Below are 23,549 nucleotides of genomic sequence, written 5' to 3' on the forward strand. Positions count from 1 at the left end.
TGGAATAACTTTTTGCTGGTGTTGTCAGAAACAGATGTCCCCTGTTTTATTTAGTTAAGGAAGTGAATCTACAGCCTCAGGGCTGAATGCACAATATCAGATCGTGTTTTGGCACCCCATAGCAGCCTGATTTTTTTCACATTACTTTTGAGTGGCATTCAGCTCTATGTTAGCACGAGGCCCACCAAATGTGTTTGGAAGTCTCTTTTGTGCTCAGCAGTGTGATGGTTCCCTACCTCCTTATATAGTTTGCATCTTTCTCACAAGAATAACTTAGGCTACAGTTTCCGGAGCTGTCTTCCCACAAACAAGAGCAGGAACATTTAATATTATAATGCACTCTAGTGCCTGTTATCTTCTGGCTGGGTCAGCATTGCCGGAATGAAGTCCTAGAAAATTTCCTCTCATAGCCCGTCTACTGCCCTCTCCTTTTGGCACAATTGGGAAATTGGGTGCGTTTGTGGTCCATTTATTTCTCATTATGTTTAATTTACATCTCCAGCAACATTGAGGACAGTCTTCCCCTCTTTCTGGCAAATAGCAAAGCTGCTTAGACCTCGATTCCGGCAAATACGGTTGGCTGGTCTCAGTTCCTGGCAGAATAGTCTGTAAATTGCTTTCAGCCATAGAGATGTGCCAGAGAGGGAACTTAGAGTTCAACAATATAAACATTTTTAAAGCTTTCATTTAAAAAAAAAAAAAGAGAAATATGGTTTTGACTGAGAAGAAAGTTTTGTTTTGGAGAAACTGTATATTTTAATAAGTGTATTTCTATATAGAATGTTTCAAGTTAAGAAAAATCTAATTATCCATTTGGAAAATATGTTAGTTTGAAAATTCCCAAGAAGGAAACATTTCTAAGGAAAATCTGGAGCAGTTTATTTTATTTAATAAAATGGTTTACAAGCATGGTCATTCACAGTTCTCATTTCTTAGCAAAAAAATCCTGAGAAAAGTGGCATGCATCATGTTGATTGCAATTGCAGAGCCTTTTTAATTAAATCAAATTTGACAACATATGCTCTTGTCCCCACAAGCAGGTAGAAACAACTGCCACTGCCTGTGATTTTACACAGCTATTCTGACTGATTTGAAGTTAGTTATGAGTACCCCTACAGGTTAGAAAATTAATGTATGCCATTATTTTCAATTAAATAGGCATCTGTTCTCTGGATTTAGGAACCTGATTTTAAGCCTGCACACTTGACAGTTTTGCTCAAGTAGAAGTGGTAATACAAAAAATCAAAGACATAGTAAAAAAAAAAAAGCTAGACAGCCCACACCAAAAAATAAACCCAAACAAATAAACCATGCATGCAGAAATTCCTTTGAAGAAGAGCAGGCCTTTTGTGCATGGTACACATCTTGGAGACTTTTTTTTTGGTTCCCATATATCTTTTTCACGACTGTTGTTTTTCAGATCTCTGTAGAAGGCTTTAAGCAAAGTACTTGTCAGTCCATCCTTAGCGGTGCCAAACATTTATTTGGCAATGCAAATGCTATGATGAATTGTCCTTTTTTAGTTAAGCATTATAACATGTGCCCAAATTAAGTTAGGACCTCTGTACAACAGCCAATTCCTTGATCAGTATGTTGGGTTTGTTAGGCCTAAAGTTAAAGACGTGATGATTGTTCTCAGTGCCATTAAGTTTAACGAAGTTCAGTGCCTTAACATTCAACTGCAGTTAATACTGGAAGATGTTTGTCTTCCCTGTTCTGATGAGAGAGGCCAATTCAGGCACCTGAAAAAATGCAGTTTATTTTGTACTTCAGTGCTTGTCTAATTTCAGGGATAGATGAAAAGAATATTAAAACGGAGATGCTGCCAGGTTGTGTGAACGGAGTTCATAGAAAAACCTCTGAGATCTTTTGAAAGTGTGTTTCTTTTCTCCGTTGCCTTCTTCAGGCTCCCCCAACAAGCTGTGGCACAAATGAAAGAGCTGAAAACAGCACAAGGAGAAATAAAGCTGCCTTATAAAGTTTTTTTTATTAGAAATACTTGCGAGTTTCATATAATTTAGTAAAGTGACAGCTGTATGCATGAGTGGCAGCTTTGAATCCTAATGCTCCTTATCTTTCTTGGAGTGATTCATTTCAGGGAAAAGAAGCTGTGCTGTGATAAAAACAGGAAGTTAATTGCTTAGAAAAAAAAAAAAGATGAATAAAAACCCAAGTGGCTCTGCAGTGCTTTTGCTGTCATATTATGAGCAATAAACATGTATACAGAACAGATCTGTGGGGCCATTTGGAAGATTTTTCAAATGTCAATGTAAACTGTTGTCTTTCTGTGGTACAAGAGATTCAGATACGTGCAGCTGAATTAGACTTGCCAGGAACTTCTGCACAGAAGCAAATTAGAATGAGACTGTTCAAGAGGAGGCAGTAAGAACTCTTATAATTATTGGGCAGCCATTTAAAAATAGTCAGGGAGAATTTAAAAAACAGCAAAATCATGAATGGATGAGACTGTCGCAATGTTTACAGAAGGATCAAAGTGACTTAGGAGCCAAGAAGTGGGACTGTTTACTCTGCAGCAGTCATGTTGCCAGCAGCACTGCGGTACAGAAACTTGCACGGTGCATCCGTTTCCACATATTAATCATGAAGTTAATGTTTCAGCATCCCAGTGGCAAAGGAAAATACAGTTGAGAATCTATCTCGGTGGTTTGAGCTGCCCTTTTTGCCTTTTCAGTGAAAACCTCATCCCTTCATCCTGCTCCTCTAAGATAACACCACAAAATTACTGTCCATTTCCGTGAAGAGCTGAAAGACCTGTGCTGAACTCTCAACAGAAACATGGACAGGGATGAGAAACATCTCTCTAAATCAGGCTAGTCTTTTAGTTGGGTTGGGGCTTTTTTGGGAGCGGAAAGGGTTTCTGTGTTTGGGAGACTTTTTTTTCCCACTGAAATAAATTGTCAGTATGTATTTAAAGCTTGATTCTTATTTTTGTCTGTGATTGGTTAAATCAAATCATTGCCTATAAAACCAACAAAACTTGTATTTCTGTTCAGTGTTCTGTTAGCTATGTAATACAAATGGTGTATGTTTACAGTTTCTTCATAATCACTATACTTAAGCTTTACCCTTCTTAAACTCCAAACAGTGTAATCACAGATTCTAAAAACCATAAATAATAAGGTTCTGCTCTGGTCTGCATCCTCAGTCATATTACAAATCGTATCAAAGGTCAGATACATCCAGCCTGAACAGTGTAGGGGTTAGTGAACCTTTTATGCAACTGATGCCTAAAAAACAATCCAAATATGAGTTTAACAAAAGGGAGAGAGAGCTCTTCATAAAGAATTGTGTGTATGTTGAACTGTGTATATATTGAATTGCTTAGTCAGGCAGCAAAATTGAAAAGCATGATTACATAAGTACATCACACCAAATCAACCATTTCAGTAACATTGAGCCAGTCACTGTTGTAATATAATACTGAGGCACGGAGCATGAACTTTATTCATTGAAGAATATCTATGTATTAATTGTCCCATACCTTCATTCATATGGATTTAAGAATGCTTACCACAATGTTTCAGAGAGCTCAAAATTCATAAAATGGTGGGGGTCTTCCCCTCCTCACATTCCTCTTGCATTGGCCACAGTGGGCCTACGTAGTCTGAAAGGCCAGCAATGCCCATACCTGGTAGGCAGAAAATCTGTCAGATGTGATACTGAAACATAACGGAGGAAATGGGATTCCCTTTTGTGTGGGTGCTTGTTTATGGCTATTTCCAAACTACTTACAGTCATACCACCTAAATTAATAGCAAAGAAATACTCCAATATGATTAAGTCAACAATGTCAGTGGCAGCACCGAGAGAGGCCTTTTATCAGCATTTCTGTTCAAAGGGATAATTTCTGTTTCCCTAAAGCTCTTTCTCTTCTTATCTCTTCCCTTACCGAATGAACTACTACCGATTCTCTCAGTTGTTCAGTGCCTACCCATCCACAATCAGTTATGCAAAATATTTTGCATTAAAATCTTCCAGCTTTTTATAGGGTTTTTTTGTTTTGTTTTGTTTTTAAAGTGTCTCTTGGCAGCCCCATAGGGCAGTGCCAGCAGGTGGACTTGTGCAGGCAGCAGGCAGATAAGTACGGCTTGTCTTGCGGCTGGTTGTAGAAGAGATCTCTTTCCATCCCTACTGTATTTGTCTCTAGGCAATAGCTTCCTCCATGATTTGTGTTTATCCTTCTCCCTCTTTCTGTTAAGGAGAGATTATGAGTACAGGAGTGGGATGTTTCTAAGAGGAAGATACACCTAGGTTAGTTGAAACCAAGTCCTGCTCTTGCTCCAGAGGCACAGTTGCTGGTTTCTAGCTCCGTGACAGTGGGACTGGTGCACCTGGAAGCTGTTCCAGTAATAGGTTCAACGGTGGGACATGCTTTGGAAGATGTCCAAGCTCATGGTCCTTTGCCACTAACATCTCCAGGCAAGGTGGGACTTTGCAAACTAAGCTGATTCCAGCAGCGCAACACCGGCAAATTGACTTTGAACTGTTTAAGATGGAAATTCAACAGCAGGACCTGGTGTTCAGAGGCTGTGAGCCAGAGTTCCAGCTATTTTCAGGATTTTAATTGAAATGAAATGGATCTGTCAGGGGGCTAGAGAGATCCTCTGAGGCTCATATTTCACTTTCTTTAAAATGTCACAATATGTAAATATTTTTAGCTTTAAGAGACAATAAAATAAATCGTTACCCATCAACACAATGAAACAGATATTTTGGCTCAAAGTCACTAATCTTCTTAGTACAGATTATAAATAAATATTAATTATAAATAAATATTTTTTACTGTGCTGTCCTCATCAAACTGAATTGCAAGGAAGAGGAACAGGGAGTTAGTGTAGTTTGGAAGGAGAAATAGCTGACCATGAATTCTTATTTCTTGTATTTCAGAAAAGCTACAGATACATAATGCTTAAAATACACTTGTGTGTGTGTATATATATCACCCATCTTCAAATTTAAAAAGAGTAAGAAAAAACTATTTTTTCTTGTATATTAAAAGTGTGGACCTCCTTGAACAGTGCTGTCTCTAGAGTGTGTTTGGAAGGGAGAGTTCCTGGGTCATTGGCAATTCTGAATCAGAGTTGTAACCCTTTCAGACTTTAGGTGGTTTGTTTGCTGCTTTATTGTGGGGGTTAAGTACAGAAAGGCTGACATTTTTATTTATTCCTTTAATCCCTTACTAATAACCTGTTGGTTCTGTTTACGTACACATGGCTTGGGGAAGCCTTGTGCAATGCTATCCCTTTCTGTGTTGCTACTGAAAGCACGGAGAAAGCCAGAATTGTACTAATGCCCAAAAATATGTGCCGTTGCAGGTGAATGCCTTCTAGCATTTTAATTTATTGGCAGATTTGTCTTGGTCTCATCCTAGTTGAATATTTTTATCTGTATTATAAAATTCCTATCTTGGTTTGTGATACTCTGAACCAGATAATTTAATAATTTTTTTTCAGTATTGGTGCATAACCTAATTTAGCTCATCTCTTAGGAGTTACAAGGGATATTTTATGGGCCTGTCTTTCATCCTTGATTTTAGTTTTTCATTTCTCTCAGTCCTGTTTGCCACCCCTTTTCAGGGGTTGTCACAGACATATGTTCACTAAAGATTAGGCAGTGGCAGTTCTCTTTCAGGTTTTGAAAATGGGTAATTATTCTTCTGAATTTACTTCTTTGAGCAGAAGAGTATGCATTGTGCCCTGAAATGTTTTAACATTGACAGCACTGAATTTTGAACCTAGTCTTGAAGGTTTACTTTTAACCTAATTCATTTGCGCTTACTGTGGTGTCCCCTGGTTTATTCTGAGACATACAGTGCTACCAGAGCAAAACTGCCATGCTGGAAAGCAGTGGGTCAAAGTAATGATAAGGCAGAGGAGAAAAGAAAGGAAAAGAGAAGTATGCTTCTGTAGATTTTGTATTCCCCTCCACCATTTTCTTTATTTACCTGACCTGTTTGTGCTTTAAAGGTTCCAATACAGGAAAGCACTGAAATAAGTATATAATTAGTAGCTAGTATAAAGTCTTATTCACAACTCTGAGCAAATAGGCCTGAAATTAAGAGAGAGTTTAAAAAAAAGAGGAAAGTAAGATAGCTACCTCATACCATCCTTGGATTGCTTAGAAGCAGTCTGAATTTAAATATTGTAAAATAGAAATGTGACTCAAGTTCACTGTGGGTGAAGTCCAAAGGAACAAAATATGTTTGCAGGATATATCTGAAAATGCTGTGCCTAAAATCATAGAATCATAAAATAGCCTTGGTTGGACCCTTCAGATCATCAAGTCCAACCATTACCCTAACCTGCCATCCACTACTAAACCATGCCACTCAGCACCTCATCTGTCTTTTAAATACCTCCAGGGATGGAGACTCCACCAAATCCCTAGGCAGCCCTTTCCAATGCCTAACAATCCTCTCTGTGAAGAAGTTATCCCAGTATCCAATCTAAACCTCCCCTGGCACAACTTGAGGCCATTTCCTCTTGTCCAGTTGTTTGTTACTTGGGAGAAGAGACCAAGCCCCACTAGCTGCAGCCTCCTTTCAGGTAGTTGTAGGGAGTGATAAGGTCTCCCCTCAGCCTTCTCTTCACCAGGCTAAACATCTCCAGCTCCCTCAGCCACTCCACATAACATTTATTCTCCAGCCCCCTCACCAGCCTTGTAGCCTTTCTCTGGACACACTCCATTCTGTAATGAGGGGCCCAAAACTGAACGCAGTACTCATGGTGGGGCCTCACCAGCACTGAGTACAGGGGTGACATTTTAACAATGTTTAACATCAATGAAAGTATATTCAAAATAGTAAAACATCCTGGCAGTTGTGAGGATCACAAAACATGAGTAAGGTGTATTTAAAAATATATTTGGGATATTTCAGCTAGCACAGGGACACAAAAATAGTGGCAAGCAGTCGTTCAGCACAGGAAAACAGTATATAACCTCTCCTTCTGCAGGAATTAATACCCAAAGGCTGTATCTGTAATTCTTTGTGTCCTCTCTGGGTAATAGATTAATACCTGAGATAATTCCAAATCGTGCAAACATTTCACAAATACCAAAATTCTCAATGTAAAAGTGACAATATGTGTGGCATCACTAAATCTGATATGCCTTGGTGAACTTGCATCTAATGATTTCACAGCCCCTTCCACAGAGAAGAAACTTTTCTCTGAACATCTGCAAAACAAAATGCATTATGAAAACTCTCCTGAAAATCCTACCTTTCCATTGACAGCAGTTTGGTTGCTAACATGCTGAAGCCATGTCTATAAGATTGACTAATATAGCCATATTGTTTCCATGTCCTCCCCATATGTGTGCCTGCGGCCATCTGTTGTCTCTTGGCTTACACTGTTAAGTCCTTCAGAGAAGCAGGGTTTTATTCTTTACATTTGTATGGCACCCAGCAGAGTGAAGTCTTGGTCCTGATGAGGACCCATGAGTGATACAATTAAATAATAGATATGTTAAATTAGTAAATTAAGAAAATTTTGTCCTAAATTCCAGTGTATATAATTCATTGTTCAAAACCTGTGGTTTACAGTTTAAATGTCAACATATGCTGTAGAATATTTTGTGGCTGGCATGGGTCATAAAAATACTACGGGGGTGTCAACCAGCATTTGGTTGTCAGAGGTTCAAGATTAAAAGGTTAAATCTTGTACTTAATTGATAGACTAAACGATGAAAACTGAATAAATCCTCACAAAATAGAAACAGTAACCACTGCTTTTTACTCCAGGGAAATTTGTATAAAATGAAATGAGAAAGCAATTTATGCCGTGCATCTGAATCTTGTTTGACATGTAAAATACTACCAATATCCAAAAGGCACACTCTGTGTGTATTTTATGAATAGGCACTTAAGTACTGGTAAGAGCCTTAGCAAGTCCCTGGCTCCAAGATTTCCTTGTATCAATCTTATTTTTCTTATTATTTTCCTCTAAGTGTTTTGATACTTCACCAGAATTATTTTCTAATTTGCCATGCCAATTTGCCAAGAGCTCAGGGGATGTTTCCTTAGTGGTCTTATTACGAATATTGAGAGAATTAAAAATATGACCGGGCAAATTAATATAAGAAAAGTCCAAAGGCTGTCAGTTACCAAAAAAACCCAAACAACTGCACCTTTAGTTCAAGAAATTCCTGATCTGCAAATCTGTGTAGCCGGGGAGAGTATTCTGATCAGTACACCTACATGTGTGTATCATGACATACATTTTTCACTACATTTTATCCAATCCATCATTGACCATCATTAGACAAGACAGCAGAAAGACTGGGCTGTTCCTCCAACACAGTTCTGCAATTTTCTGTGTTATGTTTTTGATTGCAGCATTATTGTTTAAACAACTTAAATACCTTTAAATACTCTTTGAAGGCAGTTTCTTTTCCGCTGCACTTAACCCTTGGTGGTGCTGTCAAGGTAACTCTTACTCAGAAGCTTTAAGATGGAGTTTGACATTCTGAATGTTCACAATTGAGGTGCTTGGACATACATTGTTGTAAGCCTTTGACGTAAGAGTTTACTCTTCCTTGAGTTTCTACATGAATAAATCAAACAAAAATACATTTTTTTTCTTTCATTTTCTGGACAGCAAGACTGAAAACTAAATGTTAGTGTGAAAGATATTAACAGTCCTGATTTTGTGCATTTGTATTCCGTTTTCCAGCCTGTATATGAAAGTTTTAAGCTACATGTCATGTATTTGGGAGAAGACTTGTTCAAACTGATATAAACAAGGTTGAGAAAGAGCAGCTTTTTCCAAAACTGTATGTCTTCAGACCTTGGCTTGTGTAAGACGCTAAATTCCAGTGCCCTCATCCACATCCACAAACCTTATTGCAGCTTGTAAAGTGATGAGCTGTAAAAGGATAGGATTACAATGTCAAAACTGTAAAACTTCCTGTAATCTGTGCTTGAAGGTGCTGACCACTTTCAGTTAGTCACAGATGTTTTTCTGAAACAGTAAAATTTGATGAAAAACAGGTTATGGTAGAGGCAGCACAGATCTCATTATGAGCTCAAGAGAGAAGGAAGGATATAAAAAATTTATTTCCATAGCTGTCCTTGTAAAGGTGAGAAGATAAATGGAAGGAAAGGTAATAAAAAAGCGAAGAGCGAACTTTGGACAAATGGAGAGCACCAGAAGTGTATAGGTAGGAGAAAAAATAGCAAAGAAATGGCAAATAATTAATCATAAAGAAATTAGTTTTCATGGCAAAAGAAAAAAAGGAAATATAACAATGCAAGCAAAGTTCAGGATGTGAAGAAGAAAGGTGAGTATGAGAAACATAAGTGAAAGTCAAGTTTATTACAAATTCCAACAATGAAAACAGTTGGAGATGTGTACGTGGAAGTGCTCAAATAGAGTCTTGCTTTGACTGGAGGTTGCTTTATATTGTTAGTGAGATGTGAATCAGTGTGGTATCACAGATCATTTACTTCCTTTTCATCCTCATATTCAGTTCAAGGTGTTACTCATTATCTGGAAAGTTGAAGGTGGGGTGAAATTATTTGAAGACCCTGGGACTAAATTTTCAGCAAGTAGTATTAAGTTGCTTTTCTGCAAGATTGCATCACTAAATTTGCACATCCGATGCAGCGATCCTTTCATTTGATTTTCTGCTTGATTTGTGTCTCTTCCTCATAATGCATCTCCTATTATTAGAAAATGTTGAGCTTAGATGTTTTATAGGACATGTTTGGTAAGTTGACGTTGATTTTTTTCGTTTTGATTAGTTATTTAAATTATTGATTTTTATTTTCTGGTCAGCTGGTTAACCTTTGAGAGCTGTGACTGAATGATTTTGAACGACTGTTCACGTGTTTCTGGTACTGTGTATGTCAGATCAGACAAAAGGTCAGTTTCTCAAGGAACCGTAGACCAGAATGTTTTTCTTTTGACTTACATTTGGCCCGTTCAAAGAATTTATAAGTCTCTGTTCATGCATAAGAGAGATCAAATCTTCAATGCTATTTCTACACAAAATAAAAGTGGTATCCAGGGTACTCACTGGCTTGGCATGGGGAAACACAAAAGTTGGCACTTAGAGAAAAGCGCAGTGAATACTGTCTGGATGAGAATTAAGAGCATCTGCACAATACTGGCTATAAATCAGTTGTTTCATTCAGTATTGGTAAAGAATTCAATTTCAGAATGCTGAAAAATTTGCCCTCTTTTCTAAGGGACTTAGTGATTTTGTTGCTTACCTCTCTGAAACATTAAAACACTTGTAATTTGCAGAACAGATTTTTAAATGATACCATGAAAAGGTTAGTCTTAGAAATGTTGATTATAATACTTGGAGCAGGACAATCACTAACATTGGGTCACATCAGTGACTTTGAATACAAACTCTGTCACTTCTATGAGTAACTTCTACCAGTGCTGCACTGCTCTTTTAGTGAAGAATATTTCCCTAATTGCCATTTTGAACTGTCTGAGGGACAATTTTTGTCCATGGTCCCTGCTAGTTCATCTGCCAGTGCTGGAAGGAGTTTGAGGACACTTTCTTTGTAGCTCCATGGTGTTGCAGGCTCCCAGAAGATCACCCTTAGCCTTCTCTTTATCAAAATAAACAAGCCCAGCTCACTCGACCTTTTCTAGACCTGTAACCATCTTAGTAGTCCTGCACTGCTGGACCCTTTCCAGATTCTCAACATCCTTCTTAAACTGGAGGCCCTAAACTTTATTCAAGGTGAGGGCTCACAAGCACTGAGTAGAGGTTGATAATGACTTTCCTGGATCTGCTGACCACATTCCTCCTATATTTAGCCCAGTGCACTGTTTACATTATTCACAATAAGAGTGCTTTGTTAGTACATATTCAACTCAGCAGCCGCTGCAGTACCTTCCAAATCATTTTCAGCATGCATGGAAAATAGCAAGTTCCTTCCTTGCCTGTACTGGTGTGTTGGGCTTTTTCTCCCCAGGTGCAAAGTTTTGCACTTATTTCTAAAGTTTCTAAACCATAAAGCTCAAAAAAGGATTCTTTTGCCTGGGTTTCCAGCATCTCCTAGTATTTCTGAATGTAAGTTCTGCCAGTCAGCACAGCAGCCACACCTCCTGGCTTTGCGTCATCTGAAAATCTGCTCAGTGTACATTCTCTCATAAGGACTGTTGATGAAGATACTGAACAGTATCTTCATAGCAGTCCATTGACTCCTGTGCTCATTTCCAACCACCTGCTGGACATCAAGTGATTGACTTTAGTCTTTGAGTTTAGGGTCTGACCAATTTTCAGCCAACCTATCATCCCTTAATTCTGTCCATACTTCCTCTTATTATAAATGGTGATGCTTTGGGAAATAAGTGTCAAAAGCCTAACTAAGGTAAAAATATATTGCATTCACTCCTCTCCCTTCATCTGCATGGCCAGTCATTTCATCATAGTGGGCAACCAGACCGGTCAAGCATGATTTGCTCTTGGTAAATCCTCGTTGACTTTTCTTGATTATTGTCTTGTCCTTTACATGATGAAAATTGATTCCAAGAGGACATGCTCCACGTTTTTTCCAAGGACTAAGGTGAGGCCAACCATCATATAGTTTCTTTGATCCTTCTCACTTTTATTTAATATGTATATAAAATTAACTTTTCTCAGGTCATCAAGGATGTCCTGTAATAGCAATGATTTTTTTATGGATGATAGCTAGTGGTGTTACAATCACATACGCTGCGGTTTCAGCACCCATTGGTGTATCCCATGTGACCTCATCTATTTGGACACATACTACTTCTTCAGGTATTTACCAGCCTGTTGTCCCCCAACTCTTAGCCATCTCTCTCCTTTCCATACTGTACATGCAGAGGTCTGGGAGCAGACTTTGCCTATAAAGCAAGAGGCAAAAATGGTATAGGATGCTGCAGCTTTATCTGTCATCATCTTATCTTACGTAATAAGCAATACATTTACATTTACTTTGAACCTCGTTTTGCTGCTCATGTAGAAGTCCTTCTTGTTACCATTTAATGTGACCCATTAATTTTATTTCAAGCTGGGTTTTGTCCTTCCTAGTTTTGTTCCTGTCCCTGAACAACGATTGTGTGCTTGTCCTTGGTTTCCTGTCATTGTTTCCACACGTGCTTTCTATTTCCATCTCTTTCCCATTTTAGTTCATTAAGAAGCTCCTTACAACCTTCTGCATGCCTCTTCCATTTATGCTGCTTCCTCATGTATTTCTGGGTCAGGTCCTTGTTCTAACAGATTAGCAAGTCTGTTCACAAAGATGTTATTCCCTCTCTTTGACAGGTAGACCTATTCTGTAAGTTGTCTTCCCTCACCAAATTGGGTGCAACAAGCAACATGGTCAAAGCCCAGCTAGTACCACCAAATATGTAGACTTACATGGTCTACTAGATACATCTGCTGCCATCCAGGCTTTTGCCAGAGGACTAAAGAGAAACACTACCAAGATTTCTGTCCCTTTCACCCTTGCTCTACAGTCACTTTTGAAACAAAATAATTTCAAATCACCGTATCTTTGGTGTATGTATGAATAAGGAGGGGAAAAATTAAGAACATTAGGTGAGCCCAAACAATCTGTCAGCAACACCACAAACTAAAGCTCTATGCAAGTGAAAAACCTCTCTAGTTGATCAGTCTGGCTGGAAGAGTCACCAGCCACTACTGTCACTCACCACTTTCTCTTGGTAGTGCTCTTACACAATATCCAACCTGGTTTCTTCTTCTGAGGGAGCTTGTTCTTCCCCTGTGCTACCTGGGCCCTGCATCACTTGTGGGCAGCCCTCCTGCTGCCAGAAGTCACAAGCTTCCCTTTTCCACCCTCGTAGGAGTGCATGTCGTATTCCCACTGTGTCTTGCTTTGGTTACACCTTCCTTGTCTGTTGCATAAACTTCTGTTCCTTGAGAGATCCTGTCCATCACCTGTTTGTCACCCTGGATGCAATAAAACACGCTTGCCTCTTGTCACTCCTCACCTGCTGCTGCGGCAACTACAGCAGAGCATACCTCCCTCCATGGAGGTAACCTTCAGGGGTCCATCTGCACAGAGGTTGCCACAGTACTGCAGGTGAGAGCAGGAACAGGGGTTATGTCTTGTACCAAGTCATCACCATTTGGGTCTTCTTATGCAAAAAGCACATCTGGGTCTTGTGTGTGTCGAGCTCCAAGCTAACTGGCTTGCTTATTTGCACGTCCCACTGGCAGCACACCACAGTGCCCTTCCTGAGGGCACTAAGTCAGTCAACAACTCCAAGTGCTGTCACTCAGCCTCGTGCAAGGTTTCACGCTTGGCAAGCAAACTCTTGCACTGTTTGTGAGTTCCCAGCCACGGTACCCTCCTTTGTGAGTGCTGGCTCTGCCGAAGGTCTCTGTTCCCCATGCTGGATCCTGCTGAGCTGTAAGAGCGGTGCGTGTAGTTCACTCAGCAGCAGTCTCAGTTCCCAAATGAAGAGGCACTGCTGTACATTTGAAAAGGCTGGTTTCAGAATATGCCCAAGTGGATGGGGCTGCCCAAAAGCTTTTAAATGCAATTTTTCCCCATTCTGATCCATGAATAAGAAAAAAATAGTCTGGGAAACATGAAACCTTACTAGAAGTTAAATTTTCTTATTCTCTTATAGGAGGTAAACTAGGTTTCAATTACTGGCTAATGATTTTAGAATTTGGTTATTTTATAGTAAATACTGAAATATTGTCACATTTCCCTATCTTACAGCTACACTTGCCTTTCGCAATTGTATTGATGGTAGATTAAATTGGTGGTAGATTATTTCTTGCAATTGTTAGCTGTGTTTTCTTGGGAAAGGTCTTCAGCAGGGACATGCTTGAATAGAAATATCAATGCAGATAGGCTTGTGTAGGCAGTGACAGAACTGCTGACTTTAAGAGAGGCAAGTCTCCCGGCAACTAGAAATTGGCAATAGAAAATCAATCCCTTTGAGGCATAAGTTGTAGAAGTATGAGGTTGAATAAAATGTAAGGAAAAAACAAAGAAAAAATTGTTTAATGCCTGTAGATTGTGTGAGAAAAAAACTTATATTAGTGCAAAGTTTCTTTTGCTCAGCTCTGAATCTCAGTTTCTGAGATTGAGTTCCCTTGTATGTTTAAATCAGGATTGATTCCTTTCCTTTATTCTTGCTGATCAGTTTTGGATTGTATTTTCATTTAAAAATGTAATTCTCACCCTAATGTTTATCACTCTCTGATGAACGATAGATAGATAGATAGATAGATAGATAGATAGATAGATAGATAGATAGATAGATAGACAAACCTCCAAAGAAAAACAAAACTCCAAAGAAAAACAGGAGCCTAAGAAGTTACCTTCCCTTCTTCTGTTTGAATTCAATCACATACTAAAATAAACAAAACCTTCTTAATTACTGTATGTGACTAAGCTTTGAAGGAATTTTTCTAAAGGAGTGGTGAACTTTCTCTGCAGTATGGTCTTCAAAGTCAAGGCTAGATGCATTTGTTAGTCATGAAACAATGAGTTCAAGGAAGATTTCTTAGGTGAGGTGGCTCCCATTGCTTAGACAGGGCATGTGGATAGATAGTAATGTTTTTCCTGGGCCTTAAAATAAGATTTTTAAATTACACTTGATGCATTTTATTAAACATAAGTACAGAATGTAGAGAACAGATTTACAGTATGCGAATCAAAAATAGTTTTCACTTAAAGATTGCACAAAACTTTGTGTGGAAGTGCAGTTGGCTGAGCACGGAAGTGAAGAGCTTTTTATACAGATAGAGCTTAATGTGTTATACAAATAAATATGCCAAAATATATTGCAATAATACGTCCTTGAGATATGGCATTAGGTCTTACTAAATTTATGCCTTGAAATTAAAACAAAAAGGAAATTTTCTGAGCTTTCAAAGGAATGGCTGTAGAAATTAGAATTTTTCCCATTCAATGAGTTTTTTCAGCCACTGCTGTGGTACCATGTTTGCACAAGCAAAACCAGGTAGCTAATCCATAAAAGAAATACGGATTTTTAACCTTTCTTTGATCAATGTAGGCAGATTTTTGGGTTTTGTGAGTCTTTACAAGGAAAAAGAGCAGTATTAGTAAACACTGAAACATTAAAACCAAACTCTATTTCCAGGAAATGGCAAAAGAATTAAAAATTATTTTAATAAATGCAATTAGAAGGTGACTGATTTCCAAAATCTCCTCAAGAGTAAAGGGATAGGAAAAAATAGAAGATGTCTAAGCATGGCAAGGATTAGTTTACCACTTTTACTGTGTATCATAGAAATTTGGGCTTTTTAATGCTAACAGTCTCTTAATTATAGGAGGAGGAATTGGAGGCCCAGATTTCATTCCTACAAGGACAACTGAACGACTTGGAAGCCATGTGCAAATATTGTGCGAAGATGATGAACACACATCTTGGTAAGTGCAGTACCCTGTATTAACCTGTAAATCTTTGCAAAGGCTCTTTTAATGTTTGTATTAGAAGTAAAATAGTATTTATGTAGTACAGTGCACACTATTTTACAATTTGTGAAGTGAATTTTAATTGATGTGCCTAGTTGTTCTATCAGATGCCACCAACCACCGTATCTTTATACTGTCATACTTTTAATCTTGGGAGCATGTGCTCACTGACAATACTAAGAAAAAAATAGAGGCATTCCAGCACAAAGGTCCTTTGTCTGTTCTTAAGGTTTCTTCTACTGTATGAGACATGCTGGAGCTCACATCTCACTTTGTAAGCCGGTTTGTTGTCCAACAGTCACAGAACGATACTTAATGCCTGCAACCATAGTTGGATAAATTCATACACTGTCATTAAATGTAACATCTGCACAATCTATGCTGATCACTTTCATTCTATAGAAATGTGTTACTTTAGGCTGACTAGTTTGTAGTATTTTGCTCAGACCAGGAAAAAAATATTAAAGTTGGAGTTAATGCATTGGGAAGAGAATCAGCAAAGACATCGATCTAAAATTTGACATACATATATTGCCAAGCTAAATCAGAGAAAGTAAACAAAAAGACTCAATCAATTCAGGTGTAAATATGCTTAGCTACACTTTGATAAAAGCAGCATTTTTAAACTGTGATGAACTGGAGTCCAAACAGTAGTGTATTTAGTTATGTGAGAAAGCACTGTTAGTAAGAAACCGAGGCACAACTCCAATAATTTCAAGATCTGTTTATAGCCTCCAACACCACAGTCTAAGCAAAATAATTTAAGAGTGAAGAGAACTAAGTATATACCAAAGTTTGCCAGATCAAAAAGATAAGATATGAAAGCCATGTTATACTTATATTGTCATTTTCATTTATGTAAGCTTTTTAGTAGCCACTGTTAGGAGTCTAAGAAAATCTGTAAATACTGTTGTATTGGAAAGTTTGGAATCACAGCCTTCAAAAGCCAAGTGGAATCCTCTCACCCTAACAGCTGTACATATTGTATTGCTTCTGTGAGGGTACATGAGCATTGGTGAGACTAGAAGCAAGGGCAGGGAACAAATTATTAGCTGCTGAAATGATGGGGAAAAGATCACCGTGACCGGAAGAAAAGCTGGACTTCCTTTCCCTCGGGAAAGAAGGCTAGGAGTGTTTAGCAGGGATATCAGTCAAGTAGAAGCATTTCCCCAGCAACTGCTCTAGACTAGAGAGCAGAATAAAACCAAAGATTCTACAGGTAGTCTGGTTTTTGGCACTGGATCCATGAAATGACAGCAGAAGATTTGCGTCATGGCACCCCTGCACTGCTCTCACAGCCTTCTAGCCTAGGTTCTTCTCCGAAGTCCCACTCTCTGTACTTTACTTCTTCACAGTATTCCTACACGTCTTGTCAACATCACGGGCTATTAACTATTAATTTGGGTTACACTAATGCATTTAAATCGTGTAGAGAGTAACAGTTACATGCAACAAACAGAGCACAAGACTGAGATACCACCAACCTTGACAGCTTCTGTACTTGTAGCAAATTGATGAGGTGACGTATCCCCAAATCAACCGGCAGATGATCCATGGGAAGGCAGGAAAAAAACCCAGGAAGATTCTTGCTGGTCTGACCTGTACAAAACAACTTCTGATGTGCAAGCTGTCCATCACGTTCATACCAGTGATGTGAGCAGTACATGCCATCCGGCTGTCCAAGAAAATGGATTCTTTATAACATCACAGAACACCCCCTGAGAATTATCTCTGGTGTCCATCCACTGCTTGGAGCTTTTGAATGACAACAAAATAAAACTCAAGGCATATCTGGTCATTTCTGGCATAAGGGAAAAGTCACCAGGGGCTGCTACTGCACCTGGTCCAATTGTCCCCCAGGTATCTCTTCCCCATGAAAATGGCTTCATTTCAGAGACCGCAGAGCAGATGATGATGACTTGCGTCACTCCTCTTGGAATTTGTCGGGACGTTTAATTTCAAGCATATTACTTCTTCCTGTGAGGTTGAATTTTTCTGACTTCATAACCTGGCTTTTGTCTCCTGTTGCACTCTTGACAAATTAGCTATATACAGTGATTAATCTCTCCACACTCTCTTTGCCAGGTAGGAAACTACTAGATCTATTTTATATGAGTTGCTTTTTAGACCTGATCGTTTTTGTGGTCTTCCTTTCAGTTCTTCATGTTTTTCATGTGCCTTTTGAAGTGGGTTAATCAGATCAGGATCTGCTGTACCGACGAGGTGTGCTGCGTGGTGCACTGTACCAGCAGTGGGCTCAGCAAAGGGGTTACTTAGCAAAAGGAAGGTCATCTCTCTCTACCCTTATGTGGCATTCCTCTTTTCAAACATTTTTGAATGCACCATCACATTAGTGCTCTTTGATACAGTGATAGGTTGAGGTGATAATCCATTATGACCTTTAAAATTTGGTGAATCACAGCTTTCTAAAGAGATGATTTTATCCTGTAGGTGTAGTCAGGAAATGTTTGTTTCTGTATGTGTTCCTTCCGTTTGATTATATTAAAATTCACTTCCTGTCATTTGGCTTTTTAGCTGAATAATTCAGGTGACTCTGCAATGTGCTCTGTTTTCTTCTACCACTCTAACTGCAGACTTAGCCATCCTACACTTAATAGTAGTCTAAATTATTGATGAATACATACAGATATGTAAAATTTGGGGAGCCTTCCAGAAATAATTCCTTTAACAGTTAGAGAACACTTTTAAGAATTATCAATAAGTCAGTTTTTTAGTCTAAGGCACACATTTGGTAAAATTTAAGGTTCTTATTTCAAAAAAAAAAAACGAACTTTCTTTTTAGACTGATATTTTAAATAGTTTATATCAGACTTTATTATTTAACCGATATTCTTTTCCCTGTATTGACTGCATTATATCTGGAGGTCACTTTTTAACAACACAGTATTAATTCAAGCTTATAAAAATTCATACCAATGACCATTCACAATTATATAACTGGTATTATAAATCAGAATGTCAAACAATTACAGAATGCTCCTTTTGCAGCTTCCAGTGAAAAGATCCAGAATTTTTCAGCCATCTTTTCTCAGATTCTTTCCTTTTCAAGGGGGATCCCAATGACAGGCAGGAGCAATTACTTCATAACAGAGGTGTCGTAGCTGAAAAAGGATCAAAAGAACCATTAGGTTACCTATACTGTTTTGAATCCCTGGTAATTTATAATCTATTTATATCAAATCAAATTATACCCAGTATATTTTTAAATTATGTCTTTTTCAAAAATAATTTTATTTATTTAAAATCTCAGGCATAATTCTCCTCTTCGCTGTATAATCACACAACATTTCTTTACTGAGAGTATTCTAGTTCTATAGGTTTCAGCAGATGTCTGCTAATACCCTATGTTCTTTACACGGAGCCTGAGGAAAGACCAGAGGGGCAGAACGGCAGTTTTCATTTAGTTCATATATTCAAAGATGCTTTCATTAAATGTTTATCTCCTTCCGTAAATAAACCGCACAGCGTACCACACAGCAGCGACATCATTAACTGCTTGTGATATCAGGGGATGTTACCATGGGAATGAATGATGGTTCCGAAGTATTACCGCTCGTCGCTATGTGGAGAAATTAGAAAATAGGGTTTTGATTATGAAGACGGAGGAAAGTCATTCTGTGATCTTTGTTTCCTTCTTAGGGCTGTGCATTAGAAAGAGCTGTTTCTTCCCTCTTCTCCCTTAAGCACTGCTAAGGTGGAATGCCTTTTAATGCCTCCAAGGACAAATGTGAAATTTTTATATGGAAGATGGCCAGGCAGGAAACCAGATTTTACTTCTGTTCTCACCCTTGCCATAGCTTACAAAAAAACCCCAAAACTATATTCAATTTTTCCATTAATGAAATGAAGATGCATCCAATCTTGTAAGCCTGTCCTGCAATATAAATGCAGAATGTTACTCAGCTGATAGTAAAAAAGTATAGTTGTCCTAGCTACTACCGTTCCACCATCATCACAGAAACATTTCTTTGTTGTTGCTTTTTCACATACACTGGCCTTTTCCAGGAAATAATATTGTCCCTGGTGCATTCAGCAGTATGGTAATGTTCTTCAGCATTTTTCTTTCTGTGAGGTACTTTTCTGTCAGTGCACTTAAGTACCTCAAGGTTTAATGATTCAGAAAGCCATAATGTACAAGTTAAGTATTACAGTATTATAATCTGTCATAATGTTATTTACTTTCTGAAGAATTTTGATTGTTTCCTCCTTTCTTTCACTGTGCGGAAAGAAAAGCATCAAGCTTTCAAGTGCATCCAGAAGATTTTCCCTGGTAAATGTGATTGCTGTCTGATATCTTAGAGCAGATCATGAATGATTTGAGAGACATGCACGCAAACATCACTCAGAGGGCTTCACTGTGTCTGCTGGAAGCCTCCTCACTTGTCCTTCACATTTGGCATGGAACCAAGTTTGAGGCATTAGTTCAACATGAAGTCTGTCTGGAGGGTCCTAAAGAGCAAAGCTTTGTTACCTCCCAGGCTCAAGCCAACCCAGTGCTGTTAAATGGCTGTTCAAGTGGCACCAGTAAATGACGCTGCCATCTGACACCATCTGCTGTTCTGGTATCTTTAGGGTTTGGAGCACATCGGCAGTGGCCCAAGATTTAAAGCACAGCCTCTTAACAAAAAGTAAATCAGAACCCTGGAGGTGTATCAATTCTCCATAGGCAAGTACTAATGTGAGAGATTGTGAAGGACATTTATTAGCTTGCCAGTTTTGTTCCAGAGAGAAAAATGCTGAATTTTAAAATGTTGTCTGTTTATAAGGGACAGGAACCAATCCATCACTGTTCTCTGACACAGAAGAACCTACCATTTGTTTCCAACAGAGACAAAGTTTCAGACCTCCAAGTATGTGAAAGTTTACCAAATAATTATGCATACAGTACAGGAAGTCCTTTTCACAAGAGGCAATTTAAAGGAACATTGGTTCAGTATTAACTTGGATATGGGGATCTTTATATAGAAACTATTCTTTTTTGATGGGCAATTTATCAGGTTATGAAAGTAGAGAAACTAAGGTCATTCCACACTTGCTTTTGTTTAAGGGCAGCAGTGTTTAAACGCAGAAGGTTGCTTCCCCAGCTAGCTGAGATTCAGAAGCAATTTAGATGCTTTCTCACCACATAGGGCCTCAGTTAATAAGCCCTGCGGACTCACACTGGTTCTGCAGAGAGCTCTGCACAACACCCTAGAAATAAGTGTAAAAATAGCCAGTTGTGCAGAAGAAACCTAAGTCTGCTTGGATTTATTAATCTGATCTTCATACCAGTACTGCTATGCTTGAGCCAGCTGCCAGAGAGACATTCAGGTGGGTCTCAGAAATACTTTTCCAGGTTTTTCAATAATTCTTGTCTTGGAGGCAACGTCACGAAAACCCCTCGGCTCTGACCCACACCTAGTGTGTTTATGCTTATGGGGCTGGTTGGGTTGTCCTTATCTGCATTTACTAATGTGACTTCTGCTACCTGTAATATGTTGCTGCATCCTTCACCAGTATTCCAGTACGTCTCTGCCCCTCAAGTGTGGATTATGAAATGGACATGGGAAGATGTTGTTTTCATCCCCCATTCTTATAAACACCACCAGCATTCTGTCACTGCAATGACACGCCAGCTCTCAGCTCTCACAAGTAGCCTGTAGATATATTTACAAAATGCCCAGAAGTTATGGCATCACAGTAACAACGAAAAAAAATGAAATCCAGTTCTTGGAGAGCTCTTTGGATGGGATGACAGGATGTGTCTCTGCCACAGCCATCAGGCAATGCTGGCAGTTGTGTGACTCACGCGTACGCTGCCTGACATCTCCCAAACAAATAATATTTGGAAAACTCACTAAACGGAATTCAAAGCCACCTTTTCACTCTGGTTATTGGAAACACAATGAGCAAGGAAGGGAAAATATAAAAATGGAGGGTAAAGACTTATGGGATATAGTTGCTACTATAACTTCATTTATTGTGTGAAATAAATAGCAACTTTAAAGGCTTAATTAGGCTGACTTCATCTGTCCCTTCTTTAACAGTGAATGCGACTGTTACAAGGATGTATTTCATTCTAAAGATCATTTGCAGTGCGGGTGGGAGAGCAGAAAGTTGCCTTAGTTGTACATGATTTAAGGGCTGATATATTCCCCAATGTAGATCTGGATGCAGTACTTGTAAAGCATATGCAAGTTAGTACTGAATTCCTGTTTTATGTATCATGTGGTGAGACGAAAGGTTATGACATCTTTGTAAGGATAAAAATGAAACAGAAATTATTCTGCTGCCATGGGTTGAAATTAAATATCATTTGTTGAGGTAGTAAGTGTATTAAATGAGTTCTCTTATTCTTGCAACATAAATAAAATGCCATCATTTATAAACACAGCCTGATCAGAAAAGCTGGGAGTAAAAAAGGCCACATCAAACGCAGCCCCACAAGTCTAAGGGGGTTGCCCCTTTGGTTAAGAACAGCAATGTAAAAAACCCTGTAAAAGCAGCTTACACATAAGGAACATTAACAAATTTATTAAAGTGAGTACAGGAATGGTGGCTGGGAAACAGATATGTTTTATATAGCACAACTTTCAGACTCTCACTTCTGGTCATGCTATATATATGTAGGAAGAATAGAAGTGTAATTCTTCACGCCCCATGAATTTAAAAGACTTTTTTTGTCCCTTGAGGGTAACTGTTAAGGTCAAAAACACACAGTTAAGCCAATAGGGACCTAGCTTCTTTTTTACAATAGTGCCAATCCTGAAAGCCCAGCTGTGGTAGGCACCCACAAACCTGGCACCTACATCCCAGTAGTCTGGATGAAAATGATATTAAAATGGTGAAAATTGCACACTCCATCATTGCTTAAATTAACACATTTGCCTGCAAGATTCATCAAATTCCTGTCACAGTGTTTTCTTCTGTCAGCTTCATGCTTCCTTTCATTTGTGTGGTGAACATCTCCTTGCTGCTGCCAGCCGCTGATCATCCATCCTTTCCTTCCCAGCATCTCTTCAGAAGTGTTTTTCTTTCTCTTCCTGTATTGGTTTTAGAGGAATAAAACCTTGTCAGGAGCTAACTTCTGGCATGACTGAACTGATAATTTCCCCATTATTTCCATCAAGATCTTTGGTATTATTACAGCTGAACCTTACTACGGTTACTGTTTTGCTTATTATTATATTCTTCAAGATCCACCTTTAAATCATCTTAGCTATGTCGTAACCAACTGGGTGAGCAAGGGCATTTATGATACGTTTCTTTTGCTCTTCACACTTTGTTCAGCCTTTCACATTCAGAATACATGTCATAGTTAGAGGAAGGGCAAAGAGCTACTCGAATGGTCCCAGACAAGTTCCCATCTTCAGAACAGAGCAGCGGTGTGATTCAAAACTGTACGGAGGCAGTGAACAGAAAATTAGCATCACAGCTGGGGTTGACTTGCTTTTCACTTATAATTCCAGCACAAATCCAGCACTACTGTCAGTCATCCACTCCTAAGGACTTCTGAATAAGTGGTACAAATATGTCTAAGGGCTTGTGATACCTCTTTTTTTTTTTTAACAAGTTTAAGTCAAAGCTAATGTAAATTACAATCTATCCAACTAAGCAAATTATTTCTGACATCCAAATTTTCAGGCAATAAAACAGAAATTACAGTCATCTGATGCAAAACCCTCTGTGGATACTTCAAAAATCTTTAATAGTGTAACACTGATTTTAGCAGTACTGCCTCGTCTTCCTCATGAAGCTTCAACACTAATGTGTTCTTCTGCTACAGGAATGCCATAGGCTAGAAACAAAAGTTTGTAGTTAACAGAGAGAATATAGTTAATAGACTGAGATTTCTTAAATTAAGGAATAACCTCAGGGTAATCAGAAAAGTCTCCAAAATCAGTGGAAGAAAGTTATACAATACATGTGAGTAATTAACACAAAACAGTTTGAATGATCCCCTCCATTCCTTCTTTCCTGCCTCCTGGAGATAGCACCTCAAGTAAGTGTCTTTGCTATATCAACCTCCATCCTTAAAGAGAACTGAAGAGTCCTATAGTCACAGTCAGGGTCCATAATTCCTTAGTCCTATAGTCACAGTCAGAGTCCATAATTT

General features: G+C 38.6%; 1 protein-coding gene across 1 annotated transcript in view; it reads left to right on the plus strand.

Moving 5' to 3' along the window:
- The window catches only part of TBC1D5 (TBC1 domain family member 5), a gene marked incomplete at both ends in the record, with an annotated part of 190,933 nt that overhangs the window by 148,931 nt on the left and 18,453 nt on the right, over positions 1 to 23,549 (plus strand). Inside the window, one exon of the mRNA XM_084260539.1 lies at positions 15,289 to 15,388. Within this exon, the coding sequence (XP_084116665.1) occupies positions 15,289 to 15,388 (100 nt within the window). The remainder of the gene's footprint in view (positions 1 to 15,288; positions 15,389 to 23,549) is intronic.

The sequence above is a fragment of the Gallinula chloropus genome, assembly GCF_964237585.1.
Source record: "Gallinula chloropus genome assembly, chromosome: 2".
Taxonomy (NCBI): domain Eukaryota; kingdom Metazoa; phylum Chordata; class Aves; order Gruiformes; family Rallidae; genus Gallinula; species Gallinula chloropus.